General features: G+C 33.3%; 3 protein-coding genes across 12 annotated transcripts; all 3 read right to left on the bottom strand.

The window, feature by feature from the left end:
• Positions 1–1,690: 1,690 nt before the first annotated feature.
• Positions 1,691–5,110, bottom strand: CAX11 (cation exchanger 11). Its single transcript, XM_011025268.1, has 2 exons — positions 4,127–5,110; positions 1,691–2,770 (listed from the first exon to the last, which is right to left on the bottom strand). The coding sequence occupies exons 1-2, from the start codon at positions 4,976–4,978 to the stop codon at positions 2,006–2,008; spliced, it is 1,617 nt and encodes a 538-aa protein (XP_011023570.1). The 5' UTR covers positions 4,979–5,110; the 3' UTR covers positions 1,691–2,005.
• A 1,019-nt stretch (positions 5,111–6,129) lies between these two features.
• LOC105125008 (uncharacterized) lies at positions 6,130–13,127 on the bottom strand. The gene is made up of 13 exons (XM_011025267.1): positions 13,051–13,127; positions 11,912–12,253; positions 11,678–11,828; positions 10,870–11,141; positions 10,637–10,787; positions 10,126–10,463; positions 9,903–10,053; positions 8,617–8,951; positions 8,433–8,544; positions 7,877–8,202; positions 7,656–7,800; positions 7,154–7,491; positions 6,130–6,866 (listed from the first exon to the last, which is right to left on the bottom strand). The coding sequence occupies exons 2-13, from the start codon at positions 12,242–12,244 to the stop codon at positions 6,357–6,359; spliced, it is 3,162 nt and encodes a 1,053-aa protein (XP_011023569.1). The 5' UTR covers positions 12,245–12,253; positions 13,051–13,127; the 3' UTR covers positions 6,130–6,356.
• Positions 13,128–21,441: 8,314 nt separating this feature from the next.
• LOC105125007 (collagen alpha-1(XI) chain-like) lies at positions 21,442–24,648 on the bottom strand. Of its 10 annotated transcripts, none has more exons than XM_011025260.1 (5): positions 24,208–24,648; positions 23,991–24,075; positions 23,102–23,436; positions 22,704–23,059; positions 21,442–22,661 (listed from the first exon to the last, which is right to left on the bottom strand). In XM_011025260.1, the coding sequence occupies exons 1-5, from the start codon at positions 24,235–24,237 to the stop codon at positions 21,692–21,694; spliced, it is 1,776 nt and encodes a 591-aa protein (XP_011023562.1). In that variant the 5' UTR covers positions 24,238–24,648; the 3' UTR covers positions 21,442–21,691. The 10 variants fall into 10 exon arrangements, with proteins under 10 accessions (XP_011023562.1, XP_011023564.1, XP_011023566.1 ...); XM_011025262.1 differs by having other exon boundaries at positions 22,704–22,873; positions 22,928–23,436; positions 24,208–24,647; XM_011025264.1 differs by having other exon boundaries at positions 22,704–22,876; positions 22,991–23,436; positions 24,208–24,647.
• Positions 24,649–25,216: the final 568 nt, after the last annotated feature.

Below are 25,216 nucleotides of genomic sequence, written 5' to 3'. Positions count from 1 at the left end.
TTCAAAAACAACTTTTTAAAACGATGTTAAATACGGTTTGTCATATTTTTTTTTGTTGCTATTGCACGTGTACACACAAAATAATAGTTAAACCTTTTCTTTTCTTTTCTTTTCTTTTTCTTCTCTTTTCTCATTGTAAAAATATAAAAAATATTGTTTTATTTTTTATCTAATTTATTTCTCATTCTTCCTCATTATTTTTTTTTATTTTTTATTTTTTATTTTTTTGTTTACCTTTTCTCTTAAATTTCTTCTATCATAATTCATTTCATTTAATTTTTATATCAAGTTTAATTATTATTTTTTTAGTTTATATTTTTTTCTTAATTGAATTTAATTTCATCCATCGGCTTTTGATTTCAAATTGTTTTTATATTAAATTTAATCTTAATTTTTTTATCAAATATTTTTTTATTCTTTTTTTATTACATTATTTTTTTCAATTTCATTCCTCAATATTTTATTGCTTTAAAATTTTGCTAAAAGGTTAGTTATAGGCTCATAAATAAGATAATAAGTTTCAAAAGTTAACACAAGTTAACTTTAATTTTTTATAAAATTGTTTTTTATTTTATTTTTTCTTTCAATATTTGATTTATTAAAAATTAATTAATATATTTTTTTCATTTTTTTATGAAATTATATCATTCTTGTGTTGAAGATTACGAAATTAGCAAATTAACTAAAATTGATTCAGATTTTTTTTAATAATTAAATTACATCTTCAATATTAAATTATTTGATTATTAAGCTTTATAATATTATCTAATTTGCTTTAGATTTTTTTATTAATTTTTTTTAATAATTAAATTATTTGATTATTAAGCTTTATAATATTATCTATTTTGCTTTTGACAAGCTTAATGTATTTTTTCTATCTCAATTTTTTTTGTTTGTTTATTTATTTATTTTTTCGCATTTTGTATTTATATTATTTAAATTAGCCCGGTTTATTACACTCATCCAAGCCAATAACTCAATTTTTATTTTTAATTTTTATGTTGAAAAAAATCTGGGCGAGCACCAGTGTAACACCGCCCCTATCTAGTAATGGCTAAATCTGGTGTGCCTCTTAACAATTTTCTGGTTTTCAATATGTCCTTGCTCATGCCGAAACTCTATGACACTTGTTTCTTATTCAACCCTACCTCATACAGATTTGATCAGGCAAGCATGAAGCAAACAACTGTAAAAGATCCAAATAGTTGTTCAAACTCTAAAGATGGTTGGAAGCATTTTGGATTTCTCCTCTTCCAACAAAGACGTGAATGGTCAACCCAGAGCACAGTCAAAGCCTCCATGTTAGAGCATTAACCAATCTTAGAATACTGGAAACCTGAGAATCAAACTAGCATTTAGCACGAGGAAGACCATCACCACCGTTTCTGGTGTCAGATTTCACTGGTTTTCGAGTGCATATTTCATATTTGTGAGACATTCATAAGCTCTGTTACTGGCTTGTCCAAGACAACTCAACTCTCTGCAAACATGTTTTGGCTAGAAAAGAATTTTACATATCTTACGAACACCATCACATATTAGCTGATAAGGAAGCGATTCATTAGCCAAAAGAAAATAACAAGGATCAGAAATCAGTACTCAGCAACTAGTATCTAGCAAAGTTTCAAAAAAGAAGTTATGACAAGGAAACATAAGCATGGGACGAAGATCAGCATATAAAACAGAATCATGATGCAAATTGACAAAACTGAAGTATCGATCAAATTCAAGACAATAAATTACCATGTTTCTCAAACATTTCCTATTACAAATATATTTGTACATGCATGGAAATGGTGTTTATAATAAAATGCAGAAGTTATGGAAAATTTGAGGGGAAGGAAATGAACACACTCAATTCTCTAGATACAAACTATAGCTATTTTCAGATTACAGATAAAAAATTCCATAATCTTTATCATCCAGCATCAAGGCTTGTATATGTCCCCTCCCCTTTATGGATGACAAATTTGCAACATATTTTCAACTTTGTGAATCAAACCAATCACCCTGAGAACATAGCTATCACTAAGCTAACTGCCATAAAAAAGACATAAAGCCCAACAAGGCAGAAACCCCAAAACCTAGGCACTCGAAATCTGGACCAAGTGATGACTAACAGAGATCCCATCAGTCCAAAAAGCAAAAACACAAATGCAATCACAATACCAACGTGGAAATGGAGTTTATAAGCTTTTGGATAAACATCAGCTGTTAGTATCACCAAAGCTGATCCAAGCCCAACAAGCATGTTAAACATTGGTCCAGCAAAGCATCCAGCCATGGCCATAGCTGGCTGGCCAGCTTTGGCAACTGCAACATCAGCAACTAGATCACCCACAGAGTTTCCCCAAGCAAGTACTGTAAGCCCAAGGAGAGATGGGGGCACTTCAAGAAGTATCCCAAGTGCTTCCAGGCAGTTGAGAAGTTCACCAGCAATAGCAGATATCCAAAAGACACTCATTACAAATGCCACAAGCACCACTGATATTTGCTCGTTCTTTGGTGGTTCCTTTTCAAGTATGAAGTGCAGAGCTGCGAGTGAAGAGCTTGCCAAAAGTACTATGAACCAGAGAGGGAAATGAGAGTTTGGAAAGAGGAATACAATGGGATGATCTAATGGCATGAATGAGTTGCAAGCATACAAAAGAGCTACTGGGCAAAGAGCAATGTTGGCAGATATGTAGAACCTGTTCCATTCCAAAGGTGCACTTTGAGGAATTGTGAGCTTCAGAAGAAAAGAGACAGGAAACTCCCATACTTTTGAGATCTGTACAAATGACAGAAACATAAATCAGAAAAGAAGGCTTCTAATACTTATCATATATAAAATGATCTAAATATAAATATAATTAGGAAACTCATTGTGAAGCAAGAAACGAATGCATGACAATTCACAACAATGAGAGATGAACTGGATTGCTTATGAAGCCAAAGAGCCTCCCAAAATACAAGAAAAGCAACACAAAGTATTCTTACTTGGGCAGCATAACGATAACATATTCTTCTGGGTCAAAAGTTAAAGCCCAAAGTTAAAAACCAGCATTCAATACAGTCATAATTTATACAAATGGTTTTGTTAGTGTTTGCCCCCCTGTATTAGTCACTTTATATCAGTCTCAAGGCATAGTCTTATGCTAAATCTGTTGTCTAGAGTAAAGCCACAACAGAGGCAGCCCTAGACTAAGATGAGATTAAAAAACTCAAAAAGAAGGAAACCCCTGAAATATCAAAACTTTTTACACCAATCTGAAAATAACATCAGTCATTTAAAATCCTCAATTCAAACTCAATAAAGATATGTCGAATGAAAAATGATCACAATGTATATGGGCTATATCCGAATTATGGTTCCATGCATGGAAAATTAAAGATTCCCATCGTTAAACATTCCTTGGATCAAGTGATTAAACGTACACTCAAACTTGCACCATTTAGTTGCAAGCCCAGGACGTTTTAAACTTCATGGAATGACTTATTCAATTTGATTGAGCAAGCCTAGAGGGCCATTGGTATTATTCTATTCTAACACTAACCGAACAGAATGAGGTTTCTCAGAAGTGAAAGAAACGCTACAAATTCCCTTCATAAGTGGCTAACAGAGTAAACTTCATGAGATACGAAAAGAAACGTTACAGATTCCCTTCATAAGTGGCTAACAGAGTAAACTTCAAGAGATACGAATTTCTGCTCTCTTCACCAATGTTGACAGAAACAGAAACTCCAAGAATTTATTATGAATTAGCAAAAATTATATTTGTATCTATCTGTTTGAATATCAAAACATTGAAAAGAGAAATGGAGAAGATAATTTTTTTAACCACGTCCACATTCCTAATAGAGGTTCACCCATGTTACAAAAATAATTTTTAGCCCAATAAATGAGAACTTCAATCATGTTAAGATTTCAGAACAGTATCCAAGTGAATATGCTTCAGTTTTTCATTGTCAAATCACATGATACTTGACATTAACCAAATGTAACAATACTAAATTCATTCATCTCTCATAGCATTAACTTCGAAACAACACATACAGCATTCCATTTATCTAAACTGGATAATCCAATAGATAAGAAGAAGAAGAAGAAGAAAGAGAAAACACAAGCCAAATCACAAGGCATTACCTTTCCATAAGCCCTCTCAAAACATCCCGAATGCTCCTTCTCACCTGCCAAACTCCCCATAACCACTTCACCACCTCTTTCGCAATCCATTTCTCTTGCATCCCTTCTATCAACACCACCGGCACCGCCAGCAGCAGCAATACTACCACTTCCCAAATCCATCCAAAACACAAACCCAACGAAAAACAAATAAAACCCAACAAACCCAACAGCCTGCCAAAAGAATATCTCCCCACTCAAATAAACATAAAACAAAATCAAAGCACCTAACAAATAAAACCCAACATCTCTTATAAAAGAAGCAGGATCCACATTAAATGGTGCAGCATAAATAGCAACAAAACCAACAACAAGGGCAGAAACAAAAGTCCCGGCAGACAATATAGCACCAAACCCAGTTCTATATTGCCCTGACCTAACAGCAGCAAGTGATGCAAAAACATCAGGTGCCCCATTACCTAAAGCCAAAAGGGTCACACCTCCCATACTTGGAGAGAGATTTAAATGATGGGTTAGCTTTGTTGTAACTATAGAGAAATGGGATTGTGCTGTTTCAATAAGAACATAAAAATGAAGAAGCACAAATAATGAAAGGCAAGGAATTGAAAGCAAAAACTTCTCCTTGAAGAGGCAAAAGTGAAGGGAAAGGTAGTCAATAAAGCCATTTGAAGAGGGCAAAGAGGTGCAAGAGAGAGTGAAGTTTTGATCTTGATTTTGAGAGAGGAGGGATCTATGGGGAATTTGAGGAGACGGGGTGGGGTAAAGTTGGGATTTTGAGAAGATGAGAGTGGAGATGAGGGTTATGGAGATTGCTACAATGGTGTTAAGGAGAGGAGGGACAGAGAAGGCCATGCCATTTCATACAAAGTTTAGGCCTTTGAAGCTGATTTGTTTGCCTCTTTTCATTGTGTTAGTGAGAGAGAGATAGAGAGAGGCAGGCTGTCGCTTTGACTGAATTAAATTTATGATCTTTCATTTGATTGATGATTTTCATTTTGGTTCTCAGATCTTGTCAGGATGTGAATGATAATTTTTATTGTTTTTATGCTTAATTATGACAATAATCTTAACGCGTTTCCATGACTGGAAAATAGAATTAATGAAACAGGATAGAATAAAGTGTTTGTATTTACAAAAGAAAGGATAAAGGAAATTTTTTTTATAAAGCGACCTTCGGTAATTGAAGTATAAAAAAAATAAAGGCATTGAAAGCATATTTTATTTTTCTTTTTTAATATAAAACTATATTTTAGCTCCTTCACATACTGGAGTAGAAAAACATTATATATTCAAGCACAAATTTTTTTTATCTATTACATGGTTTTATCTTTTATTATTTTACTTGTTATTTTTTATTTAAAATAATTTATAATTTTTTTTATTTTGTTATTTTTGTTTCTTATCATGTTTGATATATTTTTTTATCTGATAATTTTTTTATTTTATTTGTTAATATTAAATTAATTTTAAATTTAATTTCTTGTCCGAGTCATATTTAACACTTCACTATTTTAAAAAATTAAACCCAACAAGGCAGAAACCCAAAACCTAGGCACTTGAAATCTGGACCGAGTGATAACTGACAGATATCCCATCAGTCCAAAAAGCAAAAACACAAATGCAATCACAGAAAATGGAGTTTATAAGGTTTGATGATGATCCGTCGATCAACGTTTAACCATATCAATTTAAAAAAAAAAACCTTCACTTCTTAAATTAAGTATCATCATCGAATAAACCCATTAAGTTAGACTTGGATTTATTAACTATGAACGAAAGATGTAGAGCTGTCACGAATGCTGAGCAAGAAGATCAAAAGATAGTAGAGTTGACCAGGCAAAATTTTTAGGGATTGCTGGCTCCATCTGTTATTTTGACCACCGACACAAGAACATCAGACCAACAGGGTAAACTTGCAACCACTTTTCTTAGGATTTATGTTTACTCTATAGATAATCGAGTATGCTTCCAAAAGCTACCCAAAATGCTCTTGGCAAATCTCAAGTTCAAATCCTTCATGTTGATGATAAACTCCCCACGTTTTAGGCAAAGAAACACTGTACCACTAAACAAGAACACTGGAAGGAAATGAGGGGAGATCAGGTTTCAGTGTAAGTGGCAAAAGAAAAGAAAAAAGATTTACATTAGCACTGGACCTACTATTTTACACAGACCAAACTTTGAACTGTACAATGATAATCACAGTAGCTAAGTCAGACATATGATAATGCTATCTGTAAAGCTTTCTAAATAGCCATTTCCTTCTCTGTTTTATGTCCATTGCCACAAATACCTTGGCTTTTTCCTCATTTTCTAGAAGTTTACAAGCTTCCAAGAAGTTCTCATCATCCATGTCTGGTATAACTTGAAGTGCATTGACAATTTCCTCAATTGAGATCCGTTCTTCGTTGTGCTCCTCCATAACTCCCATTGGTTTCAGACCAACTGGTTCTTTAGCCTCTCCTCGCTTAGGTCTGTTAACTTTCCTTGAAGACATCGTTCTGGAGGAAGACAGAGACTTCCGTTTATGCCTTTGATCAGATATTTCAAGCTTTCCAGTAGGGTATGGTGCATCTCCAAAAACACCATCAATCCCATTATCTAAGGCATTGTTGTCAATCACCGTGTTTACACCCAAGTAACTTGCTCTCCCTGCTGCCACTCGATTACCATATATTACACAAAGATCGTTGTAACTACCCAGGACCCTGTCCTTGTATTTCATTGCACCTGGGTGTTCCTGCAGAAAATTTTCATAAAATGTGAAGCTAATAAAATTTCGGGGGAGGAATTGTAAGGACTGAAATAACAGTTGCAATCTCTTCATCCAGAAAAGTACCTGTATAGATTTTATTTATTTATTTACAACTACCACTGTTATTGTTATTTTGCAAGCAGAAGTACAATTATCTAGCACTACTCTCTAATTTCTAATGGTTAAATGACATAAAAGGCCATCCATACCATGCTAGGGAAATTAAGGCTGGAAGCCAGGACGACAATTTTATGTTCGACAAGGGAACATACCTTGATATAAGCAGACCAGTCATCATTGTCAGCTATCACCATCTGTTCTGTTTCATCCCAAGAAAAACCGTTCTGATTGAGAATATTTGTAATGTTGCTATACTCTTTCATCAAGCTTAGATACCAGCTTTCAACATCATCTCTCTCACATAGAAGTCCAAATTTTTCATTGAATGCTGCAACTATCCAGGACCAAGCTTGCTCATTGAATGTCTCATGGTTTTTGTTCCCTTCAAGCACCTGCTCTGACATGAGTTTTATAAAATATATTTCCATCGGTTTTGTCCAATTTATCCATGGATGATTAGAATCAATTGGGGATAGCCCATCTTCGTCATCTGTCAATCCAAAGGAAAAAATAAATAGTTCATTTAGGGTATCTTTTGTATTACCAACGGCATTATCTTCACAGTAGCAATTAATACACAATACTTGTATGTCTTGTTCATCATAAAAAATTGAAAAGAAAAGGAGTTGGGATGGGAGAGAGATATGTACATACCAACATTTGATCCGAAGACATGGCCATTGCCAACCACTGAGTGATGGTGGTTACTCTCATGATTGTTTTTGTCTCCATATATCAAGAACAAATCATTGTAATTAGGAAGAGCCCTATTGCGGTATGGATGTGCATCAGGGTAATCCTGCACTTACAAGGTGAAATTTTTTTATTTATCACCACATCATTTGTGTGGGCATTATTAAATTCAGAAAAAGTACCTTCAGATAAGCATTCCAAAGACTGTCACCAGCAATTATCATGTGTCTTTGGTCATCCCAAGCAAATCCACTCTGATCAAGTAAATTTTTCATATCACCAAATAGCTTCCTTAAATTCATAAAACGCCTTTCTAAGACATATTGGTCATGCTGAGACCCAAATGCAGCACTAAACTTTGAAACCATATCACTCCAGGCTTGTTTATTAAATCTTTGATCAACCATACTTCCTTGACGAACATGTTCTAGCATTAGATCTATAAATAATTGGTCCATTGGTGGTGTCCAATCAGCATTCCAGCAGCCGCGATTGCAATTTTCGGCTCCTTTAAGAAATTTCAGAACAAAAGCAATAAAAGATTTTAGCCATGTAAATAATTAATTAGTAGGATTGTTTATTCATGATAGCAAGATGTTTCACACACATTCGACAATTATAATAGAGCATCTTACAAGTCTATAGTGAGCAAAAATGGAAAAAAGAAAAGAAAAGAAAACACAAAGTACCAAAAACCTTTGGAAAAATAAAACTCACAACCACCAATACAGCCAGTACCTTGACCTGATTGGTTATGGCCTTCATCTGAAATTGAATTTCCATAAATCAAGTACAAGTCATTGTAATCTGGCTTTGGAGTGGATCTGTATGATCTGGCATTAGGATGTTCCTACATTGTACCATATGTTAGCCATTTGTGAACTGTAAACGGCAGTCATAAAATCAAAAACAAACAAAGCACCTTCGTATAAGCCTCCCAAACATCATCATATGCTTTGACTAACTGCTGTGTTTCATTCCAAGAAAACCCTTTCTGACCGAGAAGATTCTTCATGCCATTAAAAAGCTTTCCCAAACTTTCATGGCGCTGCCTCAGCATATCTTTTTCATGTTGTGATCCAAATCTTTCATTGAGCATAACAGCCATATCAATCCAAGCTTGATCATCCAAAGTGTAACTGCTCTTATTCCCTCTATGAACTTGGTCTAACATAAGATCGATAAAATAGCGGTCCATTGAAGGTGTCCAATCTGGCTTTGAACAATCGCCATTTGCAAGGCATTGGTCCTCTTCTCCTGCAAAGAAAAAAAAAATCTTGTAATCATAACAATTGAGATTGATGATCTCATATTGATACCACTTTATTACAACTTTCTAGTTCTCTTAATAGAATATATTTTAAATAAATTCCAATTCTGATGATAAAAAAAAAAAAAAAAAGAGTTTCAATTCTCTAGAATGATTCATGTCCATTCTGATGGAAGTAAATTTAAGGTAAGGTTCGGAATTGTTTTGGAATTGTGAGTTTTGAAGCAGTGAAACAGAGAGTATAATTCTCGCAGAAGAAAGAATTAGAGTGTGAAATGCAAGGTAAGTAAAACAGTAACTCATACCAAACAATGTCACTCTTACACCATTTTAGGAATATATATAGCTAAATCTAACACATTTTATTTTTTTAAGGTACAAAGCTTACAATTTTTTTAGATAGATTACCTTCTAAAACAGAATTAATGGCATGCATTACTTACTTCATTGATAATGAAAATACCATTAAAAGTAAATATTAAATAACACAATGTTCTAACTGAAGTAGTTAATATTATAGGGGCATTGATGATTAATCTATTTTCCCTTATAAATAGGATATATTTTCCAACATTAGCCTTTCCTTCTTTTACTTCTTCCATGTAAAGAAAGCAAATGCCCCTATCATGAAACAACATTCAAATTGACCTTTCAAAGTACACGAACATTATTGGAACGGGGGGAAAGAAAAGGTTGAAAGCTTTAGGGAAAGGGGAATATATTAGAGATAATAAAAGCAGCTATGCAGCAATTATACTGGACATACCAGCACAAGTAACAACTTGCATCATACAACATTGTCCTCATTCAGACAGACTTGATATAAGAGGCACTTTCACTCAATTTGTACCTGTCAATCTCATGGTTTGAGATAATATGCTTTGAATTCCATGCAAAATTATTTTTATTCTAATTTTCATGGCTGAATAAAAACATACCAACCATCAACACTGGAGCTTTGCTGTCAGTATCGGCCTGTTGAGCCATGTCACTGTATCTTCCACTGGAACTTTCTTCCCCGTATATAACACATAGCTTGTAGTAGCTTGCAACAGATTTATTTCTGTATGATCGAACATGAGGATACACCTGCATATATTACTTGTAAGTTACAAAATAATGCTGAAGACATTTCGGATAAATGAAAAGATGGAAATTCACCTTGGTGTAAGAATCCCAAACACAATCTTCAGCAGTTACCATGTCTTGAGTTTCATCCCAAGAAAAGCCGCTCTGCTCGAGAAGAAATCTTATGTCATTATAGCGCGTCCTCAAATGGTTGAACTGATTTTTCAGGATGTTATCATCATATTGTGACCCGAATTTTGCTTTGAACAACCTGGTTAATTCAACCCATGCTTCAGTTGTCAATTCATGACCAATTTTATTCCCTATAAGCGCCTGGTTTTGCAACAAATCAATAAAGTAGCGGTCCATTGATGATTTCCAACATGGTCCCGCGTCACTTCGAACAGAATGATGGTAACCCTTATTTCTGTCTGCATAAATGATAAAATCGGTTTGTATGTGAAAAATTCATTTGCAAAATATATAGTGACTTCAATAAATCATGGAAATTAATTTTAGAAAGCAAAAAAGCAAACATCTCACAAATCAGTTCCACAAACTTCATAACTAAACCTGGCTTTTCAAAAACATTCATTAAACTTACCAGTTTTAACTTGTAAGGTCACATCTTCAAAGTTTTCATCTTGTTGCATGCAACCTTGATGTCCACTGATGAGTTCATTTCCATAAACCAAGCTCAAATCTTGATAGTTTAGTAAGGTCTTCTTTCTATATGAATGCATATCAGGGTGTGCCTACATCTACAATAGTGAGTACAAATGTACCAGTATGAAGTAAAATTTCAAATAGGATTTAACAATATATAACCTGAAATACCTTTCTCTCAAGTAGACTTCTCATCTCACAATAGTACTTGAACAGTTTCTTATAGCGGCGCTTCAGAACATTTTTTCCATATTGAGAACAAAATTTTGCATTGAACAAAGTAAGCATGTCTTTCCATGCTTCTTTGCTGAATGTATTATTGTTTTTGCTTCCTTTTTTGACTTGGACCAACATAAGCTCAAGAAAAAATCGGTCCATGGCTGATGTCCACTTTGCCTTCACACAATTAGTGCTTTCTGAGGGAAAGCCACCCATTCCAGCATCTACATTTGAGAAAGAAATTGGTCCGTGAGACATTTCTTCATAAAAAACGAAAATTTGCTGTGAGATGTAAATACTAATAGCTAAAATAGATGTGATCAAACCCAAAATAGTTCTTATTTAATTTAGACAATGATACACAATTTCTGAAAAAAGAAGTAGAATCTTGTCATTAAATATAAACTATTACATTCTTATTACAAAAATGTTAAGAAAACTGTAAACAAGGCTGATAAAAGCCATGGAACTTGAAGGTATTTAGCTTAGCTTCAGGCTTTTGGGCATGCTAATTATGCTAAGAAGTAGAAGCCTATGGCTGCCTTCAAGTGAAACGAAGGTAATGTGTTGGAGATGATAAATGGCCATTTGCCTCAAGTACTATAAATAACAGCAGCAACAGTATCATGTAACTATAAACGACCAAAAAGGTGGAGCTTGTAAAAAAAAAGCCTTGCATAAAGAATCATAGACGTTACTCAAGTTCAGATGCCAATAGAAACACAACCTCACTGCGCATGCATTTTAAACAAAAACATACCAAAGTTCAGGCCTTGAATATCATCATCCAAGTCTATATCATGACTTGAACGGCTGTATCTTCCATCTGCTGTTGTATATGCAAATATCAAGCACAAATCATTGAAGTTCACCAAAAACTTCCTCCAATAGTACTGTGCATCAGGGTTCGCCTGCACACATATTTCATCAGTTGACTTTCCCACAAAGCCAGAGGAATAAAAAACAACAACCCGTGAAAAATGACTTGCCAGACCTTGATAATGGTTGCCCATGCATCATCACTAGCTACAACCATTTTTCGATTATCATCCCAAGAAAATCCACTCTGTTCAAGAAGATTCTTCACATCATTGTATTGCTTCCACAAATTTGAATAATGACTTTTCAAGGTGTCTCGGTCATATTTAGTCCCGAATCTTGAATTGAACATGGTCAGCATATCCGTCCAAGCTTGTTTGTTGAAGGTGTGACCCATTCTATTTCCCCTATGCAACTGATCTAACATAAGATCAATGAAATACCGCTCCATCGTTGATGTCCAATTAATTCTCATTCGATCATTAATCAGAAGCATTTGGCTAGCCATTTTCTTTCCCTACAGCATCCAAGTTCCAGATTTTCACTATAACCACAATTTTGGCTGAACATATATACTCGCTAATACAAAATCAATTCACCAACTTAGTAACTAGTACATAAATTTATTACCATGCATTAAAAAAAAAACAGCCAAAGTAAGTTCCTTTCAAATGAATGTTACAATTCCCAATCAGCACCAAAAAATCATACAACACAAAATTACTAATCCACTTCATACAAAAAAAAAGTGGCCTTTGTTCATTTAATCTTTCAACAGTTTGACATTAAGTAACTGGAATACTCTCAAACTCAGACACAACTACAATGTTGCAGCCCAAGACTTCAACCATTACAACCTCCAAGATCAAAACTTTCATTGGAAACCAAACTTTTTGGCATGAAAACAAAGCTGACGCTAGGGGCAGCAGCCGTGTCTGTCGAGACTGCCCCATCTGTATTTTCCATTGCCCACAAACGCCAATGGGACCTGAATGGATCAGATGGGGCAGCTAGCTCTCAACATCTAAAAGAGATACTAGCCAAGCAATAACCAAATACACTCATCAATTCATTGCATAAAAGAAATGGGATTTTACTATTGTACAAGATAATGGGTCTTAAAATAACCAAGAATTAAGCTCTTTTTCAACAAAAATGGATGCTCATATTGGAACAATAAAATTACCCACCAAAAAAGCCAAACAAGACATTATTAATTAAACGAAAGTTCATTAATTTAAGCTTTGCAGGACAAAACTGAGTGTTTAGTACAGAAAAGAAAAAACAAAGATAAAATTATTAACATGTCCTTACCTTTGATTTTGCTACATCGGAGAAGAAAAGGGCAACTGAAGAACGGTTGCCCGGGTCTGTTATACGGGTTGTTTGAACAAGTGACTGATTGGATTAACGAAACAAAAAATTAAATTTATACCGTAATTACAACTTTACCCCTGTGAAAAGGCAACCAATAAGATTTGAGGGATGAGATAATCTTTTTACTATTACACAATTTTTTAAAAATATATATAGGGTTAGAAGGGTAAATTTGTTATATTTTACACAATAAAAATACTAATTTAATTTTAAAATAAAATACAAAACTAATTGAACTCTTGGATTTTTTATTTTTTTATTTTTTTATTGAAATTTTTAAGGGTATTAGAAGCATTGTCATAAATTATATTTATTAAATATAATTTAAAAAAACTGCTAGTGTGTCAAGCGCCAGCATATAAATAATTTAGTGTTGTTCAGGCAATATGTGAGAACTATTAAGGTGGCAATTGAAAGGCAAATCTTGAGCTAAATGAGACAACACTTGTACCATGGTGGTTGGCGCATATAATTATTATTTTTCCTTTTTATTTTGTCTTCCCACTAAAATTTTCAGTTTTAAAAATTCAAAACTAAACCTTTAATTTATTGGTTTTTAGATTTAATTACTTTTATTTTTATTATGATTTTTTTATTTTAAATAATTTATTAAATTTGATCCTTATTATTATTTTTTAAAATTATTTTTTCAATTAATTTCTTTTACGATTTTACCCTACTTTGTTCTTTTTTTTCTTTTTATCAAATTTAATCCCATTTTTTTATTGTTAATTTTTCAATCTTAACAATTTTTTATTATAGATTATAAATAATTTTTTTTCATGATTTCAATCTTTTTTATTTTTTTTACCATCAAATTTAATTTTTATTTTTTTGGTGGTCTATTTTTTTTTATTTTAACAAGTTTTAAAAATTTATATTTTTAAATTTGCTTATAATAAACTTTTTTATTTGACTCAAATACAGAGTTTCAAGTTTTTAAAATTTAACCAAGTTTAAGATATTTGTTTGGGTTTTCTTGATTTTTATAATTTTTTTAATTTTATTTTTTATAATTTTTTATTTTTAAAATATATTTTTTATTTTTTAATTATTATTTATTTTATTTAGTGTTATTTTTTTAATTTTTTTTCTAAATTACATCATCCTTAGATTTTTTTTCTATAAATTTTGTCATTATTATTTTTCATAGAATTGATTAAGAAATTAATGTCTTGATTGGATCCAAGTCAGAAATTCCATGAATTGCAACTTTTAAAAATTAAATTAGATTTATAAAATTTACTAAGTTTACTTGGTTCTTTATTCTTTTTTATAAACTTGTATTTTCTCGATCAACAATCTCAATATTTCCATAACTTGATCGTAAGTTCAAACTCCCACGTTCTTTGTTTTTTTATTCCTTCAATAAAACAACTATTATTTTTTATATATAATTATAACAATTAATAGAAAAACTAATTAGTCACCACCTAATTCAAGATATAAATACATATGCATAATAAAAGATTTTCAAGATGAGTACCACAAAATGACAACATGCAGACAATTTCTTTAAATTACAACCCAATCGGATCACAATCCTGATCTTCTCCGTTTAAATGGCTTTGTACCTCCTGTGGGTCCTCGGCCATCTTCTTTCAGGCTGCTTGGACATTACAAGCTGATTTTGAGGCTGCTGTGAGAAATTCTAGGGGTGAATCCAATTCTTCTCTCGTGGATGCTCTCTCTAATATGGCCAATGCAGCTCAACTCTTCAACAAAGATTTTCTGGGAATATTTTCGAAAAAGAAGAACTCATGCTTGATAGAAGGAATTCAGAATTACTTATCTTTCAGGCACTTTTATTTTCTTAGTCGTCTTGAACGAGAACTCATTGAAGATTACAACAATATCCTGATACAAGAGGAGATGTTCTTGGTTCAGAAATCCGGAGTTCATTGTCGATGAAGCCTGGATTGATGATTCTGTTGAAATTCAGAATGGGGTACAAAGATTCATTAAGAATTAATTCTGTCATACCGATAATGTCACCATGTCTTTTCCTCATATTCCTAATAACTCCATGCTTTCTACGGTACAAGTTTCTAATTTATTGAAACCAGTAACTGCTTCGGAAGTTCTCTATGCTGTTAAAGGAGTGCTTAAATTACTTGAAAATACATTGCAATACTATACTAGCGACTTAAGCCTTGCGAAGCTCTTAGCTCAGATGGATTCCAGCAGCCTTGCAAAGCTCTAAGCCCAGATGGATTCCAGCAAATTTTCTTTCAGAAATGGCCTTGCAAATTTTCTTGCAAAGCTCTAAGCCCAGATAGATTCTGCCATAAGTGATTGATATGGTGCAAAATGCCTTTCGGACCGGCTCCTGCCTTTCTAATGTAGCTGAGACATTTATTGTCCTTAGTACGAAGGAGGAGGTTCCCGAGTGCATGAAGCAGTTTAGACCCATAAGTTTTTGCGATGCCAGTTACAAAATTCTTACTAAAGTGCTAGTGCAACGCATCAAAGCCGCTGCCTGACACTTCAATAAATCCTGTTCAGGGTGCCTTCATTTCAATTCGAACTGATCCTGGTAGTATTATCTTAGCACAAGAGCTCATGCACACTATCCGCAAGACAAAGAAGAAACCTGAAAGCTTAGCTATCAAAACCGACTTGGCAAAGGCTTGTGACAGAGTCGCAGACAGGAGATTCTGAAGTGAATTTACTTTCAAAATCAAATTACATGTAAATTTTTATTTGGGAGTTATTTGTTAAACTATCTACATTTTTTGGAAAATTAAGATTAATAAAATATCAGGGTGTCTTTTGTTAGTTCTGAGAACGGAAATGAACAGAAGATTTTTATCGATAAATAGATGAAAAGTTAAGAGAGAAATTGATAGAGAAATTTGGAAAAGAAAAATGATAATATCCATGCATTATAAGAGAGTAAAATGAAATTAACCCATTATACTTAGAATGTAAAGGATCCCCCATTGATCGAATCTAAATTATACTTCTTAAATGAGAAGAGGAAGAGTTCCCATTAATGTAATGTAGTTTAAGATTCTTTAGATGTCCCATAACTAAAAAGAAAACACTATTTCTTACCTGGATGTTTATGAAATTATTATAGCAGTTAGGTCTAGGGAGTAGAGGATGCCATTCGATCGCCTATGGTAATTGGACCAATAGGTTAAAATAGGTGTGTGTTGCAGGTGTTGAATGATCTACTACTCTCCAGAGGCGTGTGGGCTTACAGGAGCTATGCTACCATGTCTTTTGTTTCTTTAATTACTTCTAAACAATCATAAACATCTCTTTTGGTTCAAGATAATAGAAATTTTAAGGCAATATAAGCTTTGTATAACTACATTTTGTTTTGGATATGTGTTTTTATTGTGATTATTGTGATCTATGGATATGGTTTTGCTCTGTTTTCAGCAATGTAGAGGCTTTAATTATAACTTCTTGTTTTTCTGCTTTGATCATCCTCAAAATGGCATGCAGTGCAGCAGTCCAAACCTTCGAAGAAATTTGAATCGAGACTATGCTCTTGCATCAAGCTATCCAAGTCATCAGAAATTGGACCTGGGACATCACACAAACCCAGTGATGGGCATGAAGTGCAGCAATCTGATATATACTTAATCCTTTTTAACAACAAAATGAGCAGCTTTAACAGAATCAGAAGTAAATGAAGAAGAGGAATTGCCATTGTTCTTCTTTTCTTGTATCTTAACCTTGTTGCTTTTCCTTCCTATTCTTCCTCTTTTTTCCTCACAAGCTTGATCATCCCTAGAGGAGGACTCTTCCTTGGAAATGATCAGGTATTGATTTTTCTCTTGTTTTTCATGGTTGATGATTGAAGAAGAAGCATCATCGTTATCATTCTCGGACGGTATTTTAATTACATCCAACATTTGACCACGATCTTTTTTCTCGGTTACTTCTTCTCCTTCTCCTTCATCACGAGAAGACTGTGGCATCTAGGTCTAAATCACGAACGTAAACCACTATTGATCTTGGTATTATTAGAGAATAATATAAATTATATCTTGGGATTTTAACTAACAACTTAATTTGAGACTTGAAGACTATAATGCATCTCTCTCCTGTTTTCTTTTCTTGGTCGAGGCTTACGGTCAGAGTACTGTTGTTTCAATATCATTGAAGGAATACTGCTGGAGCTTTGGTGGTCAAAGGGTTTTCTCTTGGTGTGTTTTTGTTGTTGTGGAGGATTAAATCCATGCTTGTGAGGTAGTGCCTCTGCAGGCAAACCTGAAACCATTGTTGGACGCTCTAAACCCAGGCTTGAAGGGGTAGTGCATCTGCATGCAAACCAAAAATCACCGTTGTTGCTAGTTCTAAATCTCATGTTTACACAGACATGAAAGAGAGGGAGGAGAAGAGACTTGGTGGTGTGCTGTCCTTCCATAGGAATTCAGTTAAAGAAGGGATTCTCGTTTTGAAAGTATATATAAAATTGTCTCAAAAACATATTTATTCTTACATCTTCATCCCTCTTAGTCTGCGATATCTTTATCTCTTTTATTTTATTCTAAAACAAGAACAGTAGTTAAACGTTGTCTTGTAACAAGAGTCCCTCCTTTCATGGTAAGAAAATTTGAAAAAATAAAAAGATTTTTCCATAAAAATCTCATGTGTCCTTTCTTTTCAAAAATCAAAGTTAACGAAAATTGAATTAATTATGAGCTGCAAAGGGACTGGTAACCTTTAAAGGAATGATCTTCGTTAAAAATGATGATACAAAAACCTCTAGTTTCATTAAACCCTCGGCCAGCCGGTGGAGATGCTCAGGCATCAAAGAACAGGGAGTCAGTTTAATTTTTATAGTGCTCATGGTCACAGGTACCTACATTCTTTAAACAAATTTATAGATTAGAAATGTCTCCGCTGTAAATATTTTATTTTTTAATTATATTATTAAATTAAACAAATTTATTAGACTTATATAAATCATGGTAGATATTTAAAAAAATAAAAAGAAATGTTTATATCAAATTAGTATTTAAACAAAAAAAGATTTCTTATCTTTGAATCATGGTCAAAATAACAAATTCACATTGGTAGTTTCAGCATAGTGTTGCAATATACTTTACTATAATTATTTTTATGATTTAAAAATATTTTAAAAAAGTTTTCAAGAGAACAGGGAGTCAGTTTAATTTTTATAGTGCTCATGGTCACAGGTACCTACATTCTTTAAACAAATTTATAGATTAGCAATGTCTCCGCTGTAAATATTTTATTTTTTAATTATATTATTAAATTAAAAAAATTTATTAGACTTATATAAATCATGATAGATATTTAAAAAAAATAAAAAAAATGTTTATATCATATTAGTATTGAAACAAAAAAAGATTTCTTATCTTTGAATGATGGTCAAAATAACAAATTCACATTGATAGTTTCAGCATAGTGTTGCAATATACTTTACTATAATTATTTTTATGATTTAAAAAAATTTTAAAAAAAAATTTAAGTTAATAATTTTTTATGTTTTAAAATTATTTTAATATATTAATATCAAAAATAATTTTAAAAATTAACTATAAAACAGAGATGAGCTGGTGATTGCGAAGAAACACTTGGGCAATGAAAAATTGGAAAGAGCTCAGTTGACATGGAACGTCTAGGAGTAGGTGCATAAATTGGGCCTAAACATGGTTTGGATTTCTTATGTTGGGCCTAAACATGGGCTTGGATTTTTGTATTCGAGGAAATCAGGCTTCTTATAAAGGTGGTGCTTGATGTTCATATCATGAACATGATGATGATGTTAAAAAGAGAGGAAACATTATGATAAAAAATGATGAACATGGCTTGTTGTTTCCCTTATTGCTATTACTTTAAGATATGAATGATGTTATACATTAAAGTATTAGACCGTGATGGTGCATGAATATATAAAAAGGCTTGGTTAGGCTATTTTGAATATATATATATATATAGGCGAAGCCTTCTTCTCCATTTCCCAATCAAACTATCTTATCTCCCTACCTAACCTTTTCATCTCCAATCTAACCCTCTTCTATTCCTCCCAACCTAACCTTTTAATTTCATAAATAACCTTCTTTGTAGCCATTCCAAACCCTTTTGTTGTTAGCCTGGTCTAAACCTTTTATTTTTAATTGAACTAGGCAAAGCTTAGTTGAATCCTCTTTCTTCTAAGCCTACCAAAACATGTATTTAATTTATAATAATTCTCGAGTTAGATTTTAAAATTATGATAATAATTATTTTTAATTTTATATATCTTAGTTGAATAATTTTAAAATTGAGAATTTTTTGCATTGATAATTTAAAAATAAAAAATAATATATATTATTTATAAAGACATGTTCCCTCTACCTTTTAATTATAAAGTACATAAATTTATTTCAATATTATCTTATAGACAAATTTATTTTTATTTATTTATTTTTGTTTTTTCAACTAAATATATTTTTATTTATAGTATTTCCATCTTTTTTTTAAGGACAATAACCAAAAACTACAAAAAATTGTTTTAAATAAAAGTGGATGAAAGGTTCCTACAAAATCTGAAGCATATGTTAGAAATTGATATTTTATGGCAACCCACTCTCATTTAGTGGAAGTTTATTTAATATGGTAACATGTTTCATGACTTTTATCTTTTTATTTTGTTTTATAATTTATAATCTCTTGTATATCATTGTTACCTATAAATAAAAGTATTATTTTAAAAAAATAAAAATAAATATGAAAAGAAAAAAACTGCAATGATAGTAATTTTATTGTCATTGCAACAGTTGTAAGTACAACAATAAAAAATATAAGTTAAGTAAAGTAGATATAATTCATTTTTTTCATGTATTTATATTATATAATTTTTTTATTTTTAATAATATAAAATTTTTTTGTGAATATATATGATTTATCAAACCATATTAAATATTATATTAATATAATTAATTTTTAATGAGCAACTATCATAGCTCCAATAATACAAGAACTATATTCATAATTAGAATGATCATGGGTTAGATCAACAAAATCAAAATAATGAAGTCACTTAACTAAAGCAAAAGGTGAGAAAGAAAGAGGGCCAAGATGAAAAACAGTCACATGTATTATGAAAACTGATTATTTCTTTTCAAGTTAAATTCACAAAATCAAACTATTATCAAATTAAAAACTCGTCTGAATGCAAACTAGAACTTGGTCTAGTGGTGGAAAGGGCTTGTTTTCTTTCACTGTACCTAGGTTCGAGCCCTGGCGTACATGCCTATTATCCCCGTGGTACCTTACATGCCTACTGGGTTTGCAGGATATTCAGTGAACTGTAAGAATTAAAATTAGTCATGGTACACATAAGCTAGTAAGCTAATCCGAATCCCTCACATAAATAAATAAAAAAACTCGTCTGAATGATGCCAAGTTGAGGGGTTGCCAGAAAAATAAGAGTGTTTGGGGCGATGAGGTATAAAGCCGCAGAAATGGCAATCAATCAGTACAAAGAAGCAGAAGCCTGCTGGAAACAAGCATGGCAACCAGTCAGCCTCGAGAAGCGAATCCCCATGGAAACATCTTTATTTTGTGAAAATAATTGCTATGTTGAATTATTTGATTTTCTCTCTCTTTTAATCATTAAAGTGAGACCAAGATTTTGAATACCTGCGATCCCATCCCCTTGATTTTTCGATAGCCGCTTGCTTGCCTCTGTTTTTTCCCTTTTATAATGAATAAATCTGGTATGGCCCCTCTCTCCACTTAAGCCCTCTCTGCTTTCACATTTGAAATTAAATTCATGTAATAATATAAATTATATTTTAATATTTTATTTAATAACTAAAAATTTCAAATTAAAATAATTTTTTAATATAATATTAAAATTTTAATAATAAAACAATTATTAATTCAAATCCCATCATCTTTCTTTATTGATAAATAATTAATTATAAGATAATCTAAACTAATACAAATTTCAAACTAAATGATTTTTACTTTAAAAAATATATTAAAAAAATATAAATTATTTAATAAAATCTCACCTAATAATTTAAATTTTTATATTAAATTAAAATAATTTTTTAAGCTTTTATATTAGATTAAAATGGTTTTTTTATACAGTGATTATACAACTAGTGTCAAAAGAACAGACTTCAGTATGAATAAAGATTTTTTTATTTTAAAAAAAATCATTATTATTCTTCTACTATTATTAAAACAACCCTAACTCTAACTCGACTACTAAACACAGAATTAAAAACTAAAAAAATAGATCAAACAAGCAGAACTTTACCAGACCTTATTGCTAGGTCATAGATTCACCCTTCAAGAAAAGTATGCTAGACGTTATAAATGACCAACATTAAATCATCCACTGTATACTTGAACTCAAATTCTGCAAAAATTTACATAAATTAGGCCCAAAGATCAAGTTGAAATAACTGGTGTAAAAATCGAAGGAGTTTGAAGGATAATATATCACAAGGAGTGAAATAAAGAATTGGCCCCTATCTTTAAGTCACATAGGCATATTTGATATTTTGAAACCTTAGAGCACCCATCACAAGAACATCTAACCCATCAAAACAAAACGAGAACATGCTCTTGCTAACTACTCTCAACAACTTCACATTCACATTATTCTGCAACTTTCGGTGTTCTCATCGCTGAAGAAGTTCGTCAACTGATCCGTCGCCATAGAAGGCGGCATGGGGGGCGGCATGTAGTTCACGGCCGGCTGAGGGCGGGCGTACATCATCGGTTGAAACATGTCATTCCCTTGCTGCCTTTGTTGATTCATCATCATTGCCATGTATTGCTGATTATAAGGATTCCCTTGCCCTTGCCCTTGCCCTTGCCCTTGCGCCACCCCCATCCCTTGATAATAGCCACCGTTCATGGCTCCTGGTGCAGGCAGCCCTTGCACTGTTGGTACATTACCCATCCTAGCATAATTGCCCATAGGGCCCATTGTACTCATCGGAGCCATGGGGCCAATTGGACCCATCGGACCCATCGGGCCCATATGGACCACATTCTTGTGACCACCATTACCTGCTCCATCAATTTCATGGAACCCTTGTTTCATTTTGTTAATATCATGGACCCCACCATTTTTGCCTGCGCCTTTCTTGGGCCCATTGCCATTATTGTTTCCATGTACACCTGCACTGCCATTATTGGTAGCAGTCTTATTAGTACTCCTGTCGTCTTCTTTCTTACTCTTCTTACCGAAGCCCAGGAACCCACCACCTCTTTTACTTTCTTTTTTGTCTTTACCATCTTGTTTCTTGTTCTCCCCCTTGCTTTTACCGTTCTTGTCATCACCACCTCCACCTTTCTTTCCTCCTTTGCCATCCTTCCCATCTTTATTGTCTCCCTTGCCCTTCATTACCACAGGTATCTCAAAAACATCATCACCACCGCCACCACCTTTCTTGCCCTTTCCACCACCGCCACCCCCGCCCCCGCCACCCTTTTTATCATTAAACCCGGGTCCACTCATCATACCATGAGGCCCATGGCCATTGGCCATCATCGGCATCATTTTGCTTGGCATACCATGAGGTCCTTGGCCATTACCCATCATGGGCATCATTTTGCTTGGCATACCTTGAGTTCCATTGCCCATCATGGGCACCATGTTGCTTGGCATACCATGAGGTCCATTTCCATTACCCATCATAGGCATCATATTGGTTGGCATACCATGAGGTCCATGGCCATTACCCATCATAGGCATCATCTGCATCATCTTGTTTGGCATACCATTAGCTCCATGGCCATTACCCATCATAGGCATCATCTTGTTAGGCAAATTATGTCCATGGCCATTACCCATCATAGGCATCATCTGCATCATCTTGTTTGGCATACCATTAGCTCCATGGCCATTACCCATCATAGGCATCATCTTGTTAGGCAAGCCATGGCCATGGCCATGACCAAACTCTTCCTCGTCATCATCGAACTCATCGTCGAACTCATCATCAAATTCATCAAACTCGTCATCAAATTCATCATCACTTGCATCAAAATCATCCTCATTCAGATTGAACTTAACTGACTTCTGGTCTTTATTTTGAGACATCTTTGGATCCTTGGACCCTTTCAGCTGTTGTTGCATCATCTGTACTTGTTGTCCTTGTTGACCTTTTCCACCCTTCCCAGACTTGTTATCTTTGCCACCGCCACCGCCCATTTGCATGTTCTTGAATTGATTATTAAGGTTTTGGAAGTTGTTTGAGCCCTTTTGACCACCCCATAACTCTGCATGTTTCCCCGACTTCTCGAGCTTTTTAACGAGTTTGGCCGGATCTACATTTCCTGTCACAGTTACCCTCCCTTGCTCTGCATTTACTGTGGTAGTGTACACCCCTGAGCAAGAAAATATTGCTACCACATAAGTAAAATTCAATGAAAACTGTCTAGCACTATGAGACAAACAACTAAAGTAAGATTAGAAAATGACACTTCTTCTAAGGCAAAGTCCCATCAATCAAGAACCCAATAATCTAAACAATGCTTCTTCTTTCTTGAAAGTATCATCTCCCACGAAAATTTGACCATCTAACCAAAAGGCTAGACACAACCTACAAGCGGCCATCCGTCTTTCTTTCGACTGTCCTTCCCAATCAAAATCCCAATAAAATTTCAAAAGCATTGGCATGTCAACTCTGCATCTGCTGTGATTTTTTTGAAGAAATCATTTTCTGTCTAAAAAATATCAAGCTCTTCTACAATTGAACAACTAACTTCCAACCTTCTTGACCCTCCATCTCATTAAATCCAAGTCTTCCATAAATAAGGACAAGAGACATGGCTAGTCAGATTAGTAATTAATTAACATTCCCCGGAGAAGAGAGTCATAAAAATTAAATCTTTCTTGAGAGAGAGAGAGAGAGAGAGAGATCACAGTATAAGGAGCATACCCTCAATTTTTTGAAGCAGCTTCTTTATTTTCTTCTTGCACCCATCACAGTGACACTCTATGTTCACTTTCAAAATATGAGTCTGCTATGAAAGGCAACCACAGAAAAACAACAACAGGGTCACGCAAAGAAACAATAACTAAACAAAAAACTGAAAGAAAGGTCCAAACTAGCAAGATTTTAGAGCAAGGAAATGGATAGAGAGAGAGATATATACCTGCATCTTCATAACCTCCTGTTTATTCATACTTGACAACGCAGGATTGAAAAAACAAGCAAGCAAGCAAGCTCAGACTGGAGTTAAAGAGAGTTTGAGTTGACAGAGAGAGAAGAAAGAGAACAAACAAATGGGGTTTTGTGTTTACTTGAGAGGAGAGGAATTACAAGAAAGAATGTGCTAGTGCTAGCGCTGCAGGGTATAAGAAAGAAAGAAAGGGTTAAAGGCGGTTGTTGGTGTGCATTTAAAACTATCCTTTTAGCTGTCTTCTTCTATAAATCAAATATTTTTAGGGCTATACTCTGTAGCAAAGCTAGTGCTACTCGTTTTTAAGCTCTATTTCTCTTGTTTTTCATCAGACAAGAAGCGGTTGTACAGTGGGCAAGGTATCATGAATCATGATAAAGGAAGCTTGTAGCTAGCTTCTACCACAGCTGGACTAGTAGCTTTATATATATATCTCAGTTTCGTATTCTCCTCGGTGTGTTACAGCTTAGATAACTAGAATATTGATTGATTTGGATAATTATTTTCCTTAATTAAGTATCATTCATTAAAGGTCTTTATAAAAAGAAATTTGTTAAAGGTTTTCTTGAAGGTAATAAATATTTATGATTCGAAATGTGAATAAGATTGAAAAAATTATAAATGAAAACTCAATCAACAAAACACTTGGCTTTGTGCATGGAAAATTCTTAGAAAAACCCATTATTAGTAAAACGGAAAAATTATTGTCTTCTGTTATCGAGGATGATAGTTAATTATTAATCAATACTTTAAAACGTAAACGTGAAGGAAAGTACTGTAGATTCCTCTGTGTATATTGTGAATTGTTATAGTATTTCCTCATATAATTTTGTTTTATTACAGTGTTTCCCCATGTGTTTTTTTATAGATTTTTTTCAAAACTTTCTTTACTGAATTTATTTTTTCATACAAAACTGGTTAAAATTTTAGCTTTGTAGTTATTTTAAAACACTGTTAAATACTAAAATATTTTCCTCTATGA

Source organism: Populus euphratica, unplaced genomic scaffold, assembly GCF_000495115.2.
Source record: "Populus euphratica unplaced genomic scaffold, PopEup_1.0 scaffold28.1, whole genome shotgun sequence".
Taxonomy (NCBI): domain Eukaryota; kingdom Viridiplantae; phylum Streptophyta; class Magnoliopsida; order Malpighiales; family Salicaceae; genus Populus; species Populus euphratica.
The sequence above is the reverse complement of the archived record's forward strand: the minus strand, read 5'-3'. Positions and strand labels throughout refer to the sequence as shown.